The sequence below is a fragment of the Sclerotinia sclerotiorum genome, genomic scaffold, assembly GCF_000146945.2.
Source record: "Sclerotinia sclerotiorum 1980 UF-70 scaffold_17 genomic scaffold, whole genome shotgun sequence".
Taxonomy (NCBI): Eukaryota; Fungi; Ascomycota; class Leotiomycetes; order Helotiales; family Sclerotiniaceae; genus Sclerotinia; species Sclerotinia sclerotiorum.
This window is the reverse complement of record NW_001820819.1, coordinates 162,169-183,250: the sequence shown is the minus strand read 5'-3', so window position 1 is coordinate 183,250 and position 21,082 is coordinate 162,169. Positions and strand designations below refer to the sequence as shown.

General features: G+C 40.1%; 6 protein-coding genes across 6 annotated transcripts; 2 read left to right on the top strand and 4 right to left on the bottom strand.

The window, feature by feature from the left end:
• Positions 1 to 165: 165 nt before the first annotated feature.
• SS1G_11024 (hypothetical protein) lies at positions 166 to 3,430 on the top strand (the record flags this gene model as incomplete). Its single annotated transcript, XM_001587734.1, has 7 exons — positions 166 to 316; positions 369 to 607; positions 673 to 1,174; positions 1,537 to 1,603; positions 1,703 to 1,824; positions 1,876 to 2,084; positions 2,132 to 3,430. 7 exons carry the CDS (start codon positions 166 to 168, stop codon positions 3,428 to 3,430), a joined length of 2,589 nt encoding a protein of 862 aa, XP_001587784.1.
• An 896-nt stretch (positions 3,431 to 4,326) lies between these two features.
• Positions 4,327 to 4,827, bottom strand: SS1G_11023 (predicted protein; the record flags this gene model as incomplete). The annotated part of the gene is made up of 3 exons (XM_001587733.1): positions 4,327 to 4,409; positions 4,519 to 4,570; positions 4,783 to 4,827. 3 exons carry the CDS (start codon positions 4,825 to 4,827, stop codon positions 4,327 to 4,329), a joined length of 180 nt encoding a protein of 59 aa, XP_001587783.1.
• A 474-nt stretch (positions 4,828 to 5,301) lies between these two features.
• SS1G_11022 (predicted protein) lies at positions 5,302 to 5,463 on the bottom strand (the record flags this gene model as incomplete). Its single annotated transcript, XM_001587732.1, has 1 exon — positions 5,302 to 5,463. One exon carries the CDS (start codon positions 5,461 to 5,463, stop codon positions 5,302 to 5,304), a length of 162 nt encoding a protein of 53 aa, XP_001587782.1.
• A 2,598-nt stretch (positions 5,464 to 8,061) lies between these two features.
• On the top strand, positions 8,062 to 8,898 carry SS1G_11021 (hypothetical protein; the record flags this gene model as incomplete). Its single annotated transcript, XM_001587731.1, has 3 exons — positions 8,062 to 8,163; positions 8,255 to 8,793; positions 8,895 to 8,898. 3 exons carry the CDS (start codon positions 8,062 to 8,064, stop codon positions 8,896 to 8,898), a joined length of 645 nt encoding a protein of 214 aa, XP_001587781.1.
• A 1,196-nt stretch (positions 8,899 to 10,094) lies between these two features.
• Positions 10,095 to 11,344, bottom strand: SS1G_11020 (predicted protein; the record flags this gene model as incomplete). Its single annotated transcript, XM_001587730.1, has 2 exons — positions 10,095 to 11,222; positions 11,285 to 11,344. The coding sequence occupies 2 exons, from the start codon at positions 11,342 to 11,344 to the stop codon at positions 10,095 to 10,097; spliced, it is 1,188 nt and encodes a 395-aa protein (XP_001587780.1).
• Positions 11,345 to 16,845: 5,501 nt separating this feature from the next.
• SS1G_11019 (hypothetical protein) lies at positions 16,846 to 20,612 on the bottom strand (the record flags this gene model as incomplete). Its single annotated transcript, XM_001587729.1, has 5 exons — positions 16,846 to 18,674; positions 18,725 to 19,274; positions 19,333 to 20,055; positions 20,152 to 20,532; positions 20,598 to 20,612. The coding sequence occupies 5 exons, from the start codon at positions 20,610 to 20,612 to the stop codon at positions 16,846 to 16,848; spliced, it is 3,498 nt and encodes a 1,165-aa protein (XP_001587779.1).
• Between the last annotated feature and the right edge of the window lie 470 nt (positions 20,613 to 21,082).

Here is a 21,082-nt window from a genome sequence, read left to right as displayed (position 1 = left end):
TGTTTTTATTGTTTGCATATTGCTGATCACCATTGTTTACTTTCAAAACATTGAAATGACGCTAAGATAAGGTTCTTATCTACTATCAACATCGTCGCATCTTTCAAAATAAATCCCCTAAAGGTAAACATTGAAAGTTACGGGAGTACAACGCAGCAATACCAAATGTTTACCTTTCAGAACTTTGATGAAGTCTTTGACTTTGATCCAGATTGTTCCTATGATGAATATGCTGTGCGGGAAATTGAGAACAATCGTAAGAAGCTTGAAGGGCTGTTCGTGGATACTTTACTGAAGAATTTTGAAATTCGTCGACGTGAGCTACTAAAGTTATTCACATAGTGTATCCCTTACTAACTGTCTGCAAGCTGCTAAGTATTATCCTCCGAAAACAAATAATGAACTCAGAAATCTACACAAAGTCATCATCGACTCAGCAGGCGAGGCCCATCACAAATTATCAGCTCTATATTATATATTGCTCGACTTCGACGCTCCAACCGGACGAAGAGATTACTCCACAACATTCGAACAAAAGTCGTTCTTACCTGAGAGTTACAAAATTTATATGAAGGGTCTCTGGCATTTGGATCGTCTCGATTTTGAGGTTCGTGATTCTATGTGTTGGATACAAAAATCCGTGAATACACAGCATGGACTGATCATTTTTAGTTGGCACTTCAATATCTGGCCTATCCATCCTTGATACCGAGTTTTGCGGATGAAATATTAGAGGCCCTGGTATTACATTCCTCGGAAGATCTAGCTATCCCGTTGGCATACTATCATACTGTGCAGCCAGCCTTGACCTCATCCAAAGCAACAGAGAGTTTGTTTTCTGCCATCGCAAGAATCAGTGTCACAGAAGCCTTCTACTTCTCACGAGGACAGTCGCAATATATGCAAAGACACATGTTCGAGTTACTCATTGCAGTTGTTCTCAAGAACTCTCCTCCAGAAACCATTGCGGATCGCAGTATCGAGCTGATAAATCTGCCATTCTCACCAGAAGAAGAATCTTGGTTCGAGGACTACTTGCTTCGCGGAGAAGGAAGAGCAATAAGAAAGGGCCGGGATACAATCATGATGCGACGAATTGGTACTGGAAAATTCTCGGAGACCTTATCACTGAAAGGCATCGGCGGCAGATCAATTGGAGGGTTGGATTGGGAGCGTTTGTCTGCAGCTGTGAGAGAAGGACTTGGGCCAAGAATCGATGTATAAAAGAGGATTCGGAGCCTGTCCTGTACATCTAAATTTCAAAGATACCAACATAGCGTTATGGAGTTATTTGGGGAGTTACGATAGTCCTGGATTTCGAATGCCAATTTAATTTTTTTATATTCTCGTGTAGCTTGTGATAATTAATTTTAATGTTAACCGTGCCGACGCGTTTACGTACCAGACCGCGTTCCGACCAACATCTTCAAAAATTCTTTGTAAAAAACCAACACATCTTTATACACTCTTTAATGTGTATGAATTCTTTCAACGTGCGCGACCTTGAATGAATACCTTATAAGTGTAGCCTTTTAGGCTCGTGCCCATCCAAGGACTCATTCCTAACATATTGTCGTCGAAGACGTATAAACAATGGCAGTGTGTAAATTTTGGCAGCAAGGAAATTGCAGAAACGGAGGTAATTCTCTCCCAGGTTTAGAATGAGGATAAAAACTTGCTAACTTTTGAAAGCTGGTTGCAGATTCGAACACTCCGACCAGAATGCCAATTACAATAAGAACGGCTTCAACAATCGATATGCTCCTCTTCAGAATCAAACTTCCAACCAATCCAATTCTCGGAACTATAATACACAACGAGGAGGTGAGTTTACCCGCGTACATGATTGTACACTGTGGCTTACTACGTTTGAAGGAAATGAAGCGCATGTACCTTTTAGTCTCGATAAAGCAAGTATAAAGCAAGACCTCTCGACCGACAGACCGCAATGGATTCTTTCGGCGTACGGACCTGGGCGTCATGCGCCAGAGCAGTTGTTCGGTGGACCAGCGCGAGAACAAAGTTTTGAGGAAATGCGGCTTATCCACTACATTGCGGCAGCTTCTGGTAATGTTCAGCCTGTTGTAGGTGATAGATCCAGGGGTTGTGAACTGAAGCTAATATTATCTAGATACAAGATGCAGAGAGGTTATGGCAAGAAGCAGAGCAACAAATACAAAATGCACTGAATGACGTGGATGGCGCCATAAATTATATTATCGCCGCCGATAATAAACATCCTAATAGAAATGATTATTGTCAGCAGAACACCTCCACAGATCAAACGCCTTGGGTTCAGCGCAACGATCAGCCTGCTGGAAATAGTGCTTTTGGTGCACCCAGTCAAACATTGACATCAACATTTGGGCAACCGTCTACTCAAAGCAGTTCTGCATTTGCACAACCTATTCAGAATGTTACAGCCTTTGGACAGCCTTCAAATCAAAACTCGAGTGCATTTGGTGGAACTGCTCAAGGCTTCGGAGCTGTGCAGCAAGGTGGAGCATCGGGTGGTTTTGGTCAGCCATCAGCTTTGGGCCAAAAGCCCAGTGTTTTTGGTAGTGCTTTTGGGCAGCCCTCACAATTAGAGCAAGGAGGAGGGGCTTTTGGAAACCCATCAGCCACGGGGCCGAAAGCAAATCCATTTGGTGCACCCTCAAACAGCGGTATGAATTGTGAACAGTCAGGTTTCTCTAACTTTGGTGGTACTAGCAATGCGTTCGGTCAACCCAATCCAAACCCCTTAGGTAATGCTTTTAGTTCCGATACTCTCCGTCCCGGAACTCAGCAATCACAGATCAATCCAATGTCACAGGACAACAACCCATTAGCACCTGTTAACTCTTTCGGCCAACCTGCTCTATCAAACCCATTTGGCGCTAATAGCGGAAATAATCAAGCATTCGGTGCTCCGCCGGCGTCGACAAATCCTTTTGGAGCTCCAAGTCCGCAGCCAACAAATGTCATGCAAAATCAATTTACAAATCCTGGATCACAGACACAGCAGTTTGGAAACAATCAAAACTTCGAAAATTTGAACATGATCGCTGGCGTTCCCTCTGCGCGGAGGGGCTCCAATATGAACACCTTTAGCCCGAATTTTCGACCACCACCAAATGCCAATATAGTACAGCATCCTCCACCCGAGAGCTATATTAGAACGGGCCAGGGTGGAAGATTGGAGTTTTTCAACGGACGACCAGTCATGTATAAGGATGGAGAACCAGGGACTAACATTAACGGCAAGTGGCACAAGATATGGTGTCCAAAAGGGTATACAGGGCCAAACAAAACTACGGAAATTGAGAACGCGGTTTTTGATGAACAAACAACTGCTGCCTACTTAGGGGCCAGGCAAACTGGAACGTTCCCAGGAGGTGTTATGCCTTTGATACCACCCAAAAGGGAATGGTGCTTGTTTAACTTTTGATTCACAAAATTAGATATAAGCGGGTTATGCATTGGGACGGCGTTGTGGGCTTTTTAATGTATGGTTTCAGATAATGAGTATATATGACCTGGGAAATTAATTGTGGGAAGCGTTGGAGCACTGATCACAAGTACATTACTAGGCCTGGTTAGCATCTTATCGAAGGAGCAAGTGGAGACGAGGTTAAAATATGTTTCTCTAGCGGTGGTCGAGGTTACTACTTCCAAAACAACGTGCATGGAACTTACTTTGCCCTGATTCGAGTTCATTACACTTTACATAGTTCTCCATTTCATCTCTTGGATGGCGAGACACGATATTTAATTGAAAAGTATATTGTATCTTGTGCTTTCCGGCTTTTCGAAAAACTGATATAACAGAATCCACGTCCCAATCAAGTTTTTAATGACTTCAATGATTGACAACTTTGGAGGTTCCTCTGATGCCATCCTCATCCCACTTGACGGTGTCAGATCTATTCACGTGATGACGAAAATGAGTACCTGATACGAACTTCTCACCGATGGATGAAGTAAGTAGTCGCGCACACGAAACAAACTCCTTGCACGTTCCCCTGTACCTATTCAGCGTGAGGGAGCATCTGGTTGTTAAATTCGAATCGGGGCATCAAAGAATATTATGATGCCTCTTAGGTGGGTATATTCGTTTGAAGTGCGATTTATTTACCCATCGCATGTGCTTGCTTCCCTTTTATCCCGCTTTCGATTTCATACCATGAGCGGAGTACTGTAGCGACATCAAAGGGTTGCGAATTTCTACCTCAACGGTCTTCGAGAGGTTGAATAAATCTGATAATTGTGGTACGATGGGCAATGCTACCATTACAGACGGCAGCTAACGTGCCACTAGACTTCATTAAAGACAATACGAAGTCGTCATTGTCGAAGAAGGGCCTTCTCAAAAGTGTCGATGTCATTGTTTATTTCAGGTAGACTGTCTAATTCTTGGAGAGCTTTATCTGTCTAATGTTAGCTGAAAAGGGGAATTAAATTTGCTGCTGAAATAGTACTTACCACTCACGTATGTTGAAGACAGAATATTCAATATATCAATTCACACTGTCATACTCTTGTGTTTCTGATAAGGCGAAAAGTGATAAGAGTCAAAATGGAGCTCCTTCTGTGTGGTTGTTAGTGCATCCACTCTAGTAGTAATCAAGTCAATTTTTCCTGGCCTAGAATTAGATTTAATTCTTGTTGGCTTTAAACTCAGTGTTCAAAGGTTCTAAAATCGTTTTAACGAATTGAGTTTTTCAGACAAATTCATATATCGATAAATTACATTCGTCTCTGGTTAACGTTGTTCATTCACTAGACCTACAAAATAGTTACCTTTGAAGGAAAGAGACGTCTCATCCATATCACAAGAGAGACCATCTCAGTTTCTGACAATGTCGCAAGGACATTAACCCCTCCCTAATGAGTTGGTTACACAAATAGCTTCCGAACCATCACTCTCATCCACAGCATATCTTGCTCTTTGCAATAAAAATTCAAAAGTTTTACTTGGAGAAGCTAGAGAAGGGGGAGAAGAGTATTTTTAGCGCCTACGAAAGATAAAAAAGTCTGGTACTGATGCTCAGATTGTCACTAGCGAATTACATTCACCGACTATGAAAATAGAAGAGACACGCTCGGAACATGAAATACGCTCTTAGTTCTGGTTATTGTTTCTAAAGATGTCAAAGGGATAATTTTGTCGATGAATTGCCATACTCTTCGTTTTGCTCTATATGCCGACTTTCAGCAGTCGACAAAGTTTCTGCCTCTATACGACCGGTTAAGCCGAAAGAGCTGGCAAGTGTACAAATGCATGAGATGAGAATGTGTCGCGAGTGTTGGACGGACTACCTAGTGAATGTGGTTGAACATGGAGAGAGCGTAATGGCAGCGACGATCACCAGATTGCAAAATCTCAGCGCTGGTCTCGACACAGACGAGAAGTGGCGAGAATATATGAGCTTTATGTGATTTGGGTGTGATCAGAAACCCCAGATGCCTCGTCTTAGACATATTTCTCTTCAGCAATTTGAGGAAGAGACGGGAAATCAATCCTTCATTTCACCTTAGAGAATGAGCAGAAGCTATTTTCAGAAGAACATATATCACTTCCAAGCTCTGTGATTCTTTCAGACTCTCGGACTCCTGGTGTGGATCTGTTTACCCTGGAAGAGCTTGAACGTCTCAAAGGACCCATAGTTCGTCGCCCATGTATTACCTTCTATCGTGCCTTCCATTAATTCTCTATCTAACAATGACGGAAGCTTTATTGGTTGCGACCATTACTGGAAATGAGTGCGTCGGATGAGGTAGCTCTAGGCGGATTGAGCATAGTGAGGTGTAGTGTTACGAGGTTTGCCGTCTAGATCACGTGGAAGTGCTCTAGGCTCTCGAAGTAGGTTTATAACTAGGCGTCAAGCAGGGACTTAAAGTAATGACAATAATGATATGCAATTCGTAACTAATAGTAGAGTATACTAAATGATTGATCTTGAGCACGAAGCTCTATACAAAGGAAATCCATCTTGATTATATAGACCTTCATGCCTATGGCTAGTCAGGACCGCTGCGCGGTCCTGGACAGCCAGCGTTCCTGGACAGCCAGCGTTCCTCAGCGGTCCATAACGTGACTTTAATCACGTTACCTTGGTTTAGTCATGTGACGCGGCATAGAAGATAGCCGTTGTAACTGTCACACTCAAGAATACTGGGTAAAGTATCTTGTATTAGAAAATACTAAGCTAAGGAGAAAAGAAGAAGGAAAACAAGAGTAGAGAGTTTTCCTGTGATTAAATACAAACGGGGCATGCCACGTGACCCGGAGTGTGAGGCGTCACAGTAACATGTAGTATGTGTGTTATATCTGATATTTTCGACTATATTATTTTTATCAAAGCTGTTATCTTGGTGGGATACAAACCAAGTGTTACGCCGGGTAACAAGAAGACGCTCACGTGTTACCAATATCATGTGACTGACTCAGTGAGGATCAGCAAGCTCAGTACTGAGCCATACTGATCCTACTGATCAACTAGAACACGAAGGTCTATATAATCAAGATGGATTTCCTTTGTATAGAGCTTCGTGCTCAAGATCAATCATTTAGTATACTCTACTATTAGTTACGAATTGCATATCATTATTGTCATTACTTAAGTCCCTGCTTGACGCCTAGTTATAAACCACCTCGAGAGCCTGGAGCACTTCCACGTGATCTAGACGGCAAACCTCGTAACACCAAGTTTGATTAGTATTAATTTATAATCTTGACTATATATTATAGAAGATTTTTAAATATTAAATAAATAACCTAAAAATTATTTTATAAATAATAAATTTATATATATTATTAACAATTACAATTTTAATATTTTAAAGTTAATCTTTATTTAAAATATACAAGATAATATTTTTTAAAATATATAATTTTATTTATTTTTAATTCTTAAATAATAAAATTATTAATAATCATTACATATTTAAAACTTTGATAATTCCTCAAATAACTAAAAAAAAAGATAATATTTTAAATGTCATATCGTATATGTCAGTAATTAATTAGAAGACTTTATAATACCTTCTTATTTATAATCTCCTTTTTTTTTTCCCGTCCTCGCCACACAATACCATTGTCACGATTCACCATTAGGATTGATGGTGTTACGATGGTAGCAAACTGATTAATTAGGAGAGCTTAGGCCGTGTGCAAACACGATCAGATTTCATCGAATTAGTATGTGATCTTGGTCACCTGAAGATCGTATGCGCACGCACCATCAGAAATCGCGTGATAAGGAGTCTTGAGGAGCCAGAAAGCTCCTAGGGGCCCCCTTTATTGTTCAGTATATAGTCAGAGTAGTTTCATAGTTTAGGAGCTTCGTGCTCAACTTAGTTATCAATTAGTTTACCTACATTCTACTTGATCTAGTAACGACTTCACTTCCAAGTGAAGACTAGTGATAAAGCCTTAACCCACAACTACCAATCAGACGAAACCTCAGGCAGCCGCTGCCTCCGGTACAGTATCGTTACAACCATCTACGTAACGTATAAACTACGTCACCCCACCATTTTCAACCCCGCATTTCACTTTTTGTCATAGCTCAAGCTTACCTCATCTCTTTCATCGAAACAACATCATCTCAAACTATTTACAGAGGTATTATTACTTCAAAACATCCAGAGCGCGAGATTATTGAACAGATATAACTTCAGGTATTGATCGCATCTTACTTATGCTCATACACTATAAAACAACGAAAAGTTATTTGGAAAAGGAAACTAGAAATCGAATGAGCCGCATATATACATAGTTCCCCTCACCTCATCCCGAACTACTACTAAGTATCATTTGATATACTCACTAGGTACTCATATCAGCAAAAGAAAATCATTAAAACCCAGCGCATGAGAATTCTCCAACTCATAATTCATTCTCTAATATTCCTCATACCAATCCTCATATTCCACCAAACCGATCCAACAAACGCAATACCCCAAGTCTCCACAAACATCACATTGTCACCTATCAACCTACTCCTCACATATTTACCGTGCTTTGCGCATACAAATGATACGGAAGCGAGACGAGAAATAACACAGCATAATAAAATGGCGTGGACATGTTCAGGTCGAAGTAACGGGGAGTTAATATCTAAGATGTGGAATGCGCGATTGGTTCTTAGTGAGAGGGTTAGGGATGCTATGATTTCCGTATGAAATCTTCCCTTACTTATAGCCATTGTTCATTTATTAACTTCCTCTCCCAATTTATCTTCAGATATAGTGCTAATAAACAAACCAGGTAGATCGCGCTCACTTTACCCCCTCCCAACATCTAGCCTACCAAGATTCTCCCCAGTCAATCGGTTACTCAGCTACCATTTCCGCACCCCATATGCATGCTTCCGCTCTTGAAAATCTCCTCCCCTTTCTAGGTGAAGGAAAACGAGTTTTGGATGTGGGAAGCGGAAGTGGATATTTAACTGCTGTTCTGGCAGAACTTGTATTTCCCTCCTCAACATCTTCCTCTACATCTCCATCTACATCTTCATCTTCTGAAACCTCTTCGAGTGAGAATCCCGGAGAAGTCAAAAAGAAAAGCGGAAAAGTGGTAGGTTTGGAACATATCAGGGCATTAAGAGATCTAGGAGAAACCAACATGATGAAGAGTGAAAAAGGGAAAAAATGGTTACAGGAGAAGAAAGTGGAATTTGTCCTTGGAGATGGGAGGCAGGGATGGATAGATCCGGATGGGGAGGAAGGATGGGATGCTATACATGTAGGAGCAGCAGCGATGGAAATCCACGAGGCGTTGATTCAGCAGTTGAGATGTCCGGGTCGGTAAGTTTGATGATTTTTATGTTTATGTTTATCTTATCTCTCTCGAATCTCTATATTCTATCCTATCTTATTTCCTAATTAATGAATCAAACCAAACCAAGCTAATCAAATAAAACCTCTTCTCCAACAAAATAGTATGTTCATCCCAGTAGAAGATTCCAAAGGACTAGGTCAATATATTTGGCGAGTAGATAAAGATCAAGAGGGAAATGTATCAAAGGAGAAATTGTATGGTGTGAGATATGTTCCTTTGACTGATGCGCCGAGGACAATTTCTGACCTTTAATCTTTGATATTCGTGGATTGTTTGGTATGGTATGGCATTGTATGGTACAAGAGTAGGGTGGTGGGATATTTGGGTGGATATTACCTGTCGAAGGAGGATAATTAGGAGGAATATTTGGGAGATGTGATGGTGATGGTGATGGTGATAGTAATGCGGGAATTTCGAGTTCGAATTTGACATGGATGAATGGATGAATGAATGAATAAATACCCGTTTGGAATATAATAATTAATAGCGAAGGTAATGATGAGTGTGATTAATGTGATGAAAACTTTCGTATCCCTAGTTTGGAAATATTGATGAATAGTGGATGGATACTGAATATGTAGGTGATAATTATTAGTGTTAATTGGGCATCAAGATGTGTTTCGAGTATTTTATTTTATAGATATAGATATATCTTTATCTATATCTAGATTTTATCTTATCTTTATTTTTAAAATTTATAAGTATATTAGATGATTAAATAGGAGGTTACATTATATTATATTATATTATAATTAGATATAATACTTAAATATATCACATCACATTCTACCACATCACAATACATCCTAATAATCACATCACAACATACCAATACAACGATCCTAAGATCGTAACTCTACAGATGAAAAACAAAAACTCCATACACTCTACTCCTATTATCACAATGTGATATAATGATATAAACTAATCCGACGGGTATATATTATCAGACCCTTCCCCCCACTCCCAATTTCGCCGTATAACATATACCATAAAGCAGATACCATATCCATATCCGTATCCGTATGTGTATGTGTATGTATGATATCCCTATGTATTCCCAAACCAAACAGTGGTATTCCATCCTTCCATCCTTCCTTCCTTTCATCCTTTTATCAAATATCCACAACCCTCTTTAATCATATAGAAGAAAGAGAGACGAACCCCCATTACACCAATTCATGTACCGCCAACTCCAAGCTCGAGATTTTTTCTTTTTGGCTGAAAGAAATAAACTATGAATGAATAAATCATGAATAAATGAATCTTATTGACCACCGCTAAAATCAACCAGACTAAAATCAAACGATTCGTCATTTTCCAACATGGATGCTTGTGCAAAGGAGTCTGGATATTGTGCTTCGATTGCAGTTGTTGATGTTGGGGGTAATTGAGAGAATGACGTCGGTTGAAAGGTCGAATTTACATCAGCTTGTGTCACTGAATTCCATTGACGCATTTGATCCATTTGAATCTGAGACGTCTCATTCTGATACATTGAATAGTCGGTTCTGTTGGAAAGTGTTCCTGGGGTTGTGTCGGTATGATTTTGATATATGCGTTGATTTGGGTTTATGAATGAGATCGATGATTGCCTGGATGAATTGGCTTGGATGCTTTGATGACTTTGGGTGCTTAAATTTCGTCCCATCGATACTGCCATATTTTGCTCATAGACTGGTACTTGGCTTGGTAATGGCGATTTTCCAAGGCTAGTCTGGTTCATCGGGGAGGATGCCATGTTTTGATCATAACTCGGTGTTTGATAGGGTAATGGCGATGACATAGTTTGTCCAAATTTCGATTTAGGATCCATCTGCGGCGATGCCATATTTTGATCATAGCTTGGTGAATGATTTGTAAATGGCGATGATACACTTGGTCCAAAACTTGAATGTCGACTTAATGATGGCGGAGGTGTAGGCATATGTTGTGTCATCGCCCCCGGACGATTAGAATTTTGAGAGAATAATTGCTGGCCACATTGTATAAAGAGTGACATCTCCGTCGCCATTTGAGGTTCCACTGACTCAAGTATACCTTCATCTCGAGCACCGTCAAGTAAAGCTTGAATATTGGCTACTAACTCAGGATTGTCGCGCAGATGTTGCACGAGATCTTTATGAGTGGTAGGAATGGGTGCTTGATTGTACAAGGGATAGTAATGAGATTTCATGAATTTTCGCATTGGGCTTTCCTCTTCCTCACCAACTAATCCTGATCTTACAGCTTCCTCGGTAATAATAAGTCCTCGACCGGTTCTCAGCTTGTGTATGGCTGAAGCCGAGCGGGCAGATTTCATTCGTGATTCAAATTCTTTACGATCGCCTCTATTGGATGCGGCGATAAATGCTCGCTCACTGTGGAATAACTTTTCGGAATCGGTCTTAGGTTTCTATTGAGTATGTTAGAGGCTTATCAAAAGATAAACATGAAGAATGTATTGGATGTGCATACTTTGCCCAAAGGCTCGTTCTCGACTACCCTCAAAACCTTTGTCTTCTTTACTTTTGGCATTGGATTACTTGGTAATGTACGGTACAATCTTTAAGTGTGATAATCGATAAGCATAGAAAGGTTGATATGGTTGAACTGTGAATGTTTGTTTGTAGTGAAATAAATTGAGTAACGCTGTGTGATGATGATACGATCGATAAACGTGACAGATGCGATGACGGAGAAATTGGTAAGAATGAATTGAAGGTTAAGAGGAATTGCTTTTAAATTAAATTCTAGAAGGGGTTCTCTGCGATTACAAATATCTGATGTATAAAAATTGAGTGTGGAGTTGTGATTTGAACTGCGATTGTGATTGTGATTGCGATTGTGAGGTCGATTGCGAGGTCGATTGAGAGATCGATTTTGAGATGCCTGGATGAAGGGGTCGTAGATCGTAGGTAAGCGAAACTTTGTTGAATGCGGATGAGATGGACTAAAAAGAGGGTAAAATGGGTGATATCACAGATGTTTGAATCGGTGGAATGAGGAAATTTCTTTTTTTGTTTGAAGATGTGAAATTTGGGTTGAGTTGATTTTAATTGAGATAAATCTTCGATTGGTAGTTGAATGGTAGGTAGAGGAGGAGGTTAGGTTATGTAGATTGAAGTGAAGTGAGTGAAGTAAAGCGATGCTCTGAAAAGTGGGTTATTGACCCTTGATTGAATCAATCAATAAATAAAATAAGTGAATAAATCAGTAGCAGATTTTGATATTAAAAACGTGTCCTTGGAGTTTGTGAGTGGTAGTTGGTAAATCGAATAATACAAATCAAGTTCTAGAAAAACAGATAAGCTTTCTTTTCCTCGAGTGCAGTGCAAACTTGAAAAGATGGGAATTCCAAGCTTCTTTTGAACTTTCCGATCAAGAAAGGGTACCGGATTTGAAGAATCCGATCAATTCCATCTAGGCCGAATACGCCTAGATGATCTCACACTGAGACAAGACAGAGAGAACCTTGAAGTCCGAAGTCCTTGTATGAAAGGACTAGACCTGGATGATACCTATTAATAATTTAATAATGCTGGAATTGTTTATTGATTGATTTACGGTTTTACTGTTTTACTGTTTTATTTATTGATTGACTTTACGATCAACAATATGCTTGGAATAATGTGACGGTGACGCGTATTCTCTAGTAGCTAGGTATGGATGTAGCTATTTACTATTTACCCATCGACACAAGTCTTACATATGCCAACTGAAGAATCAAATCGCAAACACTTGCTTCTTTGGCATTTATCTGAAGATAGCCACTCCTCACTCATCATGATTGAGTCACCTCGATCGGAATGCATTAAATAGTCGCAGCATAGTATCCAAGTATCATCACCAACTCGAATACGAATAAGAGAAAAAGAAGAAGAAAAGAAAGTTCAAGATCTGGGTACCCAGTAGATATCAGATATGTACATCCATATCATATGCAGGTGAAGAAAGTAAATGAAGATCTGACCGTGACACAACCCAGGAATCTTTTTGACAGATCGGAAGTGTCTCCACTACTTCTTCTCTCATTGGTCCATATGTGGAGAAGTAGCATCTCTCATTGGTAGATCCCGATTTAAGCATGGGCTTTTCAAGATTGGCGAGGTTTACTCTGTAGTGTTGTTCAAGGTCATCCTTGCTCGTATCCCTGCCATTATCCCCATGGCTTGGAACCCTTTTGCATCTTTTCATCTTTTTTCATCCTCAGCCCGGGAGGAGACACCTCTGTCACTGCCCTTTCTTATTATTTGATTGGTTGGTCGCTTCCAGATCCTGACATGGTTCAAAGCTTCACCATCAAATCGCAAATATGACGAACAGGGCTGTTTACCCGTTTTTACTAGGGGTCCAAGATGCCACCATGTCACATATCTAACTTTTTTTTATTTTTATTTACTGGACCACCGTGGAGATATTTCAAATACCTAGGTAACCGATCAGTAATCGCGCTCAAACACCTAATCACATGATTCGTATTCGTGTTTCCTGATATTTTTTATCTTTTTCACCCACATTTTTCTTCTCTCGAGAGTCGAAGTCTGTCTATTAGTGACGTTCTTCTCCAAACAAAGCAATTTCTCGCTTTCCGGATGATCATGTAGTCGCTATGTAGAATGCAGCGGGGGGTAATCCTACTAGGTGTTAGATAGTAGGTACTGGCTACTGCATCGCACCTTCGATGTACATGGTAGTCATCACTTACCAATCATGAAACACTATGCCGATCGCCTGTCCCGAGTTTTTGGTGAACCACGGATGCCCTCTTTCTAGCTGAACATGTACCTAGTACTCTGTAGTGAACACGCCAAGAACTTTCTACTTTTTTTTTGGGCCACGAGCATAGTCAATCTGTATCAAATAAAATAGATAACACCGAATAGATGCAATCTACCCATCCCCGCAGAATTCGATCACAATAATCAGTAAAAAAGACATCGATATCAAATTATTCCCAAAGTTTTTTCTTTTGCGTCACAGATTTCACAGATTTTCCCAATTTCCTGGGATTTTTCTTTTCGCATAATTCCCGGAGATCTGAAAATACAACGGTTAGCTTTAAAATCCCCGGTCTCTAATTCTTGGCGATTATTGGGGATTTGGCTATTTCGGCCAAAATCGCCCCTCGCTTATATTTCTATCGAGTTAGGCACTTAGGCATTATTGATTGTTCTGATTGTGTGATTAGCTCAGCATTTACATCACTGACTTTATTTTGCTGAATGAATCGTGTTTTCTCTATCATCCCGGAACTTCACTGGTTTGATATGATCGAGCACGTGGTAAGAATGTGATATCTGTATGAGCTATGCATATTCGGTAATGTTTGGGGTTTGGATTTTAGTGGTGGCTTTTAACCTTTGTGTCATTTTTACAGCTGCTATGATGAATGTGCAGTACTTTTCAATTCTCTTCATTCATCTCTCTCATCATTCATCTCTCTCCTCACTCATCTCTCATTCATCTTCCTCCTCACTCACCTTTCCGAACGTTCCAATACTCTATTAGTATAGTCCCACTACTAAAATTCATCCAAATCTTAGTTTCATTTACGTATACCGAATGAGGCTAGATGAATATGGACAGGACAACGAAGGGTTCTTGCACTCCCTGCTACGAGGCTGATCCTTCGGTTCACCATCCGATTCTAAATAGTTTGTAACCAAATACTCCATAAGTGAATGACCTTGGACTGATGAGGTAGAATTTGGTCAAAGAGGATTAGCGTCCTCTTGAGTTTGGAAAATTGCACAATATTTTCACAATTGATATACCTTCCTCGTATATACAGTTTTATACACAGGTCACCGCTTCAATATGAAGCCAGTTCAACTCCAGGCTTCAGCTCAATCAGCATACCATGTTTTATGCCATAATTCGTCGGGTGTTTCCGCAATCCCCTCTCCCTAATCGTTCTATACCAGGATCCAACCTATTTATCTTCTGGCACAGCTGCCTATTATGCATCGATGGATCGATCCACTTCATCTTGCTTTTGCATATCCTTTCGCGAATAATACCACATTTAGACAACCCATCACCTCGACAGAGCACATCACTTCAAAAAACATATCCAATCGAATAAGACTATCACAAAGTCGCTCAAGTATGCATGCATGTCTTTCTCTACACAACTTCAAACCCATAACACTTTTACCATAAATTTTATTTCTTTTCAAATTCTACACCAAATTTCGATTCTCAACTTCAAACTAAAGGTAAAATATAAACACCAATCTTTCTTTCTTGACACTAACAATAAAAGCATAATCAAAAATTCCCCAATAACATTTTCACCACTTGGGAAATTTAAATTCCAATGATTAGCCAATACATTATTTCCCAGCCTTCTACTCCACAACCCACTCCATTTCATATTCGCTCATCAGAATCTAGTTTTAAGAATCGGGATTAATCACCTGAAAATATTGAATGTCACACTCAAGAATACTGGGTAAAGTATCTTGTATTAGAAAATACTAAGCTAAGGAGAAAAGAAGAAGGAAAACAAGAGTAGAGAGTTTTCCTGTGATTAAATACAAACGGGGCATGCCACGTGATCCGGAGGTGTGAGGCGTCACAACTTAAGTCCCTGCTTGACGTTTAGTTATAAACCACTTCGAGAGCCTAGAGCACTTCCACGTGATCTAGACGGCAAACATCGTAACAAAAAATCGAATAAATACAAAAATATAATAAAGATATTATTAATATTCTTTTATTCTTAAAAAAAAGATTTAAATAAAATTAATAAACTATAAAAGAAACTCTAAAATAAAAGTAATAATTTTATATTTTCAAAAAAAAAAAAAAAAAAAAAAAAAATAGAAAAAAAAAGGAAATTATATTATAAAACATATATTATAAAATCCTATGTATAATAAAGAAAAAAGATTTAATCTTTTTTAATGATTAATTAGAAAATGAAAAACCTTTATTTAAAACCTTTAATATAGAATTAATTTATATAGAATTAATCTACTTGTAACGATACTGTACTGGAGGCAGCGGCTGCCTGAGGTTTCGTCTGATTGGTAGTTGTAGGTTAAGGCTTTATCACTGGTATTCACTTGGAAGTGAATTCGTTACTAGATCAAGTAGAATGTAGGTAAACTAATTGATAACTAAGTTGAGCACGAAGCTCCTAAACTATGAAACTATTCTGACTATATACTATCGATTTCCTGACTGCTAGCAGTGCTAGCTGGCTAGCATAGCTAGCACATCGCGTGATTCTACTTCTCACATGACACTAATCCTGCGATGGTGAATCGTGATACTACTCTTGAATATAAAAGAGTAAGACTTAGTTCTATATTAAAATATAATCTTATTATTGTCAATACTATATATTTCTTATCGTGTTATAAAAACCTAATATAATTTGATATATATCATTTAAAATATATATATTATAAAGCTTTCTTCAAGTTATTTTGATTTAGAATAAAATACCAAAATAAAACAATATAAATAAAAGAAAAAGAAAATAATTTATAACATCAAGATTGAATTCTAGAACACTGACACTATTAGTAAATAAAATAGAGTTACTTACTCCATCCATTTATTCATCTCATAATGAACAAATACACACCATTCATCTTCACCTTCACCATCATCTTCATAGTCATACTCTCTACCATCAACTGATCTGTACTATATTCCTATTTCTGTATTCTCTCTATACTACCAAGCAAGCAAGTAAGCAAGCAAGCAATGCTCACACAAATATGAGAGGTATCAAATACCAAAATACCATCATGATCCATTCATATGTACGCAATACCTGAAAATTGACGATAAAAAAATCAAGCTGTGTACGCAACGCATGCATGGGATATCATGCTATTTCATTCCAATCCATTCAATTCGTCAATCATATCATATCATATCAAAGGCAAATAATCAAAGTATCAAATCTGCCTCTTCCTTCATCCCACACATGCTCCCTTCTTCCCAGACTACCTGGAATTATGCCCCATGTCTTAATCAGTCCACCTACCCATCCAAGCTCCATGTTACAACCGAAAATATTACCAAGTATTGCCATGTTCATCCAATGGCATTTGCGAAGTAACACCCGTCTTATTCTCTACATCCTTCTTCGGCATAATGTGTATATGTCGCGGGTTCACAAATCCCGCATTCTTCACTTCCCCCATCTCGATATCCTCATTATGATGTACCTCAACACCATTCTCTAAGTTTTTAGCCCACGAATTCGTACTTGTAGCAGGAGGTAATTTTGGCATCTCAACTTCTCTCAAGTCCCTATGCACAGCCCCTACCAAATCCTTCACATCTGAACTTCGTACATAGCCGAGATAGTAAGGAGTGCCACTCGCACCAGCAGCTTCGTGTTCAAAGATTCTACGACGATCACGCACTTCCGTAACATATTCATCATTGTATTCTCTCCAGACATCATTCTCAAAATCATAAATATAGATCCAGTAATGACCACCACCAGCTTCACCACGATGAATAAATACCGTTTGGAGTTTGTATTCATACTTTGTCATGTTGGTGAATTGCTCATTTCGTTTTTGTTTGAGGAGCTGGATTTCTTCGTTATTTCTTTGAATCTCTTGAGTTAGTTCTGCTTGACGTTCTTCCAGCATTGTGATTAAGTCTGTGTCAACTTCGATATCATCCATCTCCTGCAAACTTTTAGTAAAACTATGTGCTGCGGATAACGCATCACAAACAGAGATTTCTTCTGCTGTTTTCTCTTGCCCGAGGGTCCGTTGTCGCTCTTCCAGAGTATTGATACGAGCCTTCCATTTCCATGCTTCTTGGCGCCGGCGCATCAAAATAGAGTCAGGATCTTCAGAGTCCATATATCTATCAAGGTATATCGTCTCTGGGAATATTACCGCATTTCTGTTCTTATATGCCGTATGCTTGATATTATCGTAACGTGTGCGTTGGATTTGTACTTGTAGGATGGGAGGTAATTTAGTAATAGATGCATATTGTGGTTGAACAGTACCATCAATATGTACTTGCTGTTCATCAAAGACCACATCTAATGCTTCGTAAATGTCTCGAGATTTGTTCTCATCCGGGAAAATGATAAGATTAGCCCATGGCTCAACTTTCTTTTCTAACTTTTGCGACTTTCTAAGGTAGGATGCATTTGCACCATAAAATGTGTCCCTGATATTGTCGATTTGCTCACCAGATACAGGATCGATACTGGTTGGTTTAATAGCACATTGTAAACGAAACATCACGTTTCCGATGACCTCTGTAACATCTTGCTGGGATCCAAATTTCCATAAGTCATCGTCGGTGATGACCTCTTTTTCATCATTTGTCTGTATGGAAAGGCCAGCTTTATTTCTTGGAGGGATTGGAGGTGGCTTTTCTGGTGCAGTGGGGACGACGTCCGGAGCTTGGGATACCGAATCACCATCGACCATGACAGCATCGTCAAATGTACTGCTAGTGTCCTCTGTCTTGCTGTCCCAGACTTTTTCTACTGCCGCACTTGTTTTACCTACAACATCAGAGTATGGAGGTAGACCATCCATGTCTGGTGCCTCTACTAATGTGCCTTCACTACTATCATCGCGTTGATTTGAGTCTTTGTCTTCAGGTCGTTCGACCATTTCAATGTCCTCATCAGTTGAACGTGGAGGAGGGATTGTAACCGTCGGGGGCCCTTCTGGTCCAAAGATGGGGCTTATCATGGATGCGATGTTCGGAGGACCACTTGGACTACTGATAGAAGCTCGTCGAAAATTCGCTTCAGCTGCTGAGCTAAATATAGTCAATTCGGCTAACTCTCTGGTAGGCTTGACGGATCTTGTTGAGGCAGTCTTCAGATTTTCAAAAAGGTCGTGTAATTCCATCACGACTAGATATGATTAGCGAAATGACATCTCCGAGGAAATATGCGTGGCTTACATTTTTGAGCCTTGATGATTTCAGCTTTACTGACCGCACGACCTCCAACACGCTTCTTCTTGATATCCTCCTCATTTAAAGACATGCGAATTTGTTCAAAATTCATAACTACCTGTCGAACAGATTTGACCGTGTAGTAATATTGAAGGAGGCTGTTCAGATAGCAAGTGTTCCCAATGTTGTCCAGACCAACAGGTTGATTAACTGTTGACTTTTCCGCTTGGATATCAGCATGTGGATCATCAAGTTTTCTTAACAAGTAGCTACTCTGTCGATCATGAGCTATCACCCGAAACGCCTCTGTGTAGCTATCCGATGATCCAGCAGGAGCACCAGCCCTCAAGCTTTCGTAATAGGCAAGTACGGTATCATCTGGAGCACGCCTGTCGTTGATTTGAAGTCGATTGTATGCTTCGCCAACGTCAAGATTCGAATCTTCAGTTCCTGACTCCATGGATGTAGCCGCACGCTGCAGGGTGTAATCATTTCCGCGGTTGTTAGCAATAGCCCTCAAGGCTTTTGCGACTTTACCCTTGTCACCTTCGAAGGACTGTTTGAAAGTTAGTTGAGAATCTTTAAATAGCTCCTATTGAAGACTATAAACATACCATGGCGATTGCGGCAGCTTCAATGCTATCCGAGGCAGTATCTGAAGTGACACTTAGGAATTCGAGAGCTTCCTCAAACGTCATTGTCCTATCATTCGCTACAGTTTCTATAGCAATGCTCCGCCTATCCTTTGCTATCACACGCAGACATTCGCGTGCCTCGTCTTTCTGGCGAGGTGCAGAGTCAATACGAGACTGATAAACACCAATAATGTAGTCATCGGCCTCAGACTTGATATCGCTTCTCCGAAGCGCAAAGAATGAGTAAGCTTTCTCGATATCTTTCAGACTGACTTCTCCAGTAGACATGATCATTGTAGCTTTCGTTTGAAGATCGGAACTGCGGCGTCCGTTTCCAAGCTCCCGCAAACAGTCCAGATAGTATGGCTTGTTCTCCGGGTCACATTGACATTGTCGATCATAACTCCAAGCTAAGAGGTCATCCGTGAATTGTTCGATTGCGCCTAGACTAGCGTAACATGGATGCTCCATAGAATCCACGATTTGAACAGCATCTCTTTTCGGATAGTCATCGCAAGCCAAAGATCGTAAAATATCAGGTAAAGCATAGGTGGGAGAGTCGAGGGTTTGAGTTGAAGGTGCCTTTTGCTCCATATCTGGTCGCTCAAGCATGAGCTGGTTGAGCTCGAACGTGATATCGTCTATGAATATGCGGTTCTTATCATCGACAACGGGTAAAATCCAAAATGCTTCGAATTCCTCCTGATGAAAAAGTTAGTGATGTAATTGAATTGCAAGAGGGAATCTGTCAACTGAAACCCCGAACCACAAGGTATAGCATGTTGATGGAGTACATACTACGGGATTGGACGATGGTCTCAGCTCGAGCTTGAAACCCAGGTAACTCAGTAGGACGTCACAATCGTCTCCGAATGCCAATCTGAACCTCTTGTTTCTCGCTGCAATATCCCTTCTATTCTCACTTCCTGCGTCTTGTAAATATTTACGCAGATTGCCAAGAACCTGAAATGGATATAACGGCCTGTGTCCTGGGAATCTTGCGGGATCTTCCTCAATCACTTTCTGTCCACGAGCTAAAGTGTCTTGAGGATTTATCAGGAGGGCTATCATACTCGCGGACAGCCGAGGTGGCAATATTTTGACTTCAACTTTGACTGGACAGGTAGTGGCAGTGCATGCAAATTGATGCACCACAAATTTGTAAGTGTTTTTCGAGTCCTGCGACGATATAGAGTCAACTACTCGAAAGTGATGGAGCGGGTTTTCCAGATCCATATAATTACAAGGAGTTTGTCCATCTTTCCAGTCCCGGAAATCCACTGTTATCAGGAAATGATATCGGCATTTAGAACAGTATGTAGCTATTTTGCAGATTGTTGTGGGATCTGGTCTCTCATGTGGACGAAGAGGTGCAGTTTGGGAGTCTTTTTCATAAAGCTCATGGTGACAATTGGAGGCAAGGAGTCTTTGATCAACGTGGGATTCATTGAATATTGGTGCGGGATCTACGAGAATATGTCTGCCCGTCTTTGCGCTTCTCCTTAAATCGTAGTCAAGTAGATCGTTCACTAACCTAGGGGCCGTCTTCCCTACATGGTCACACAGAATTAGCCAGACCCCAGTATATGCAAGAGGCTTGGAGTCTCTAAATTCACAAGGAAAATGAGTCGCAGAACTTGCCTGGTCCAGGGCTCTTCTCGTAGTCAAACATAGCACCTTCCACTTATCTGCCGCACGCTTTGCCAGCCGATATTCCGTAATTCGTTTC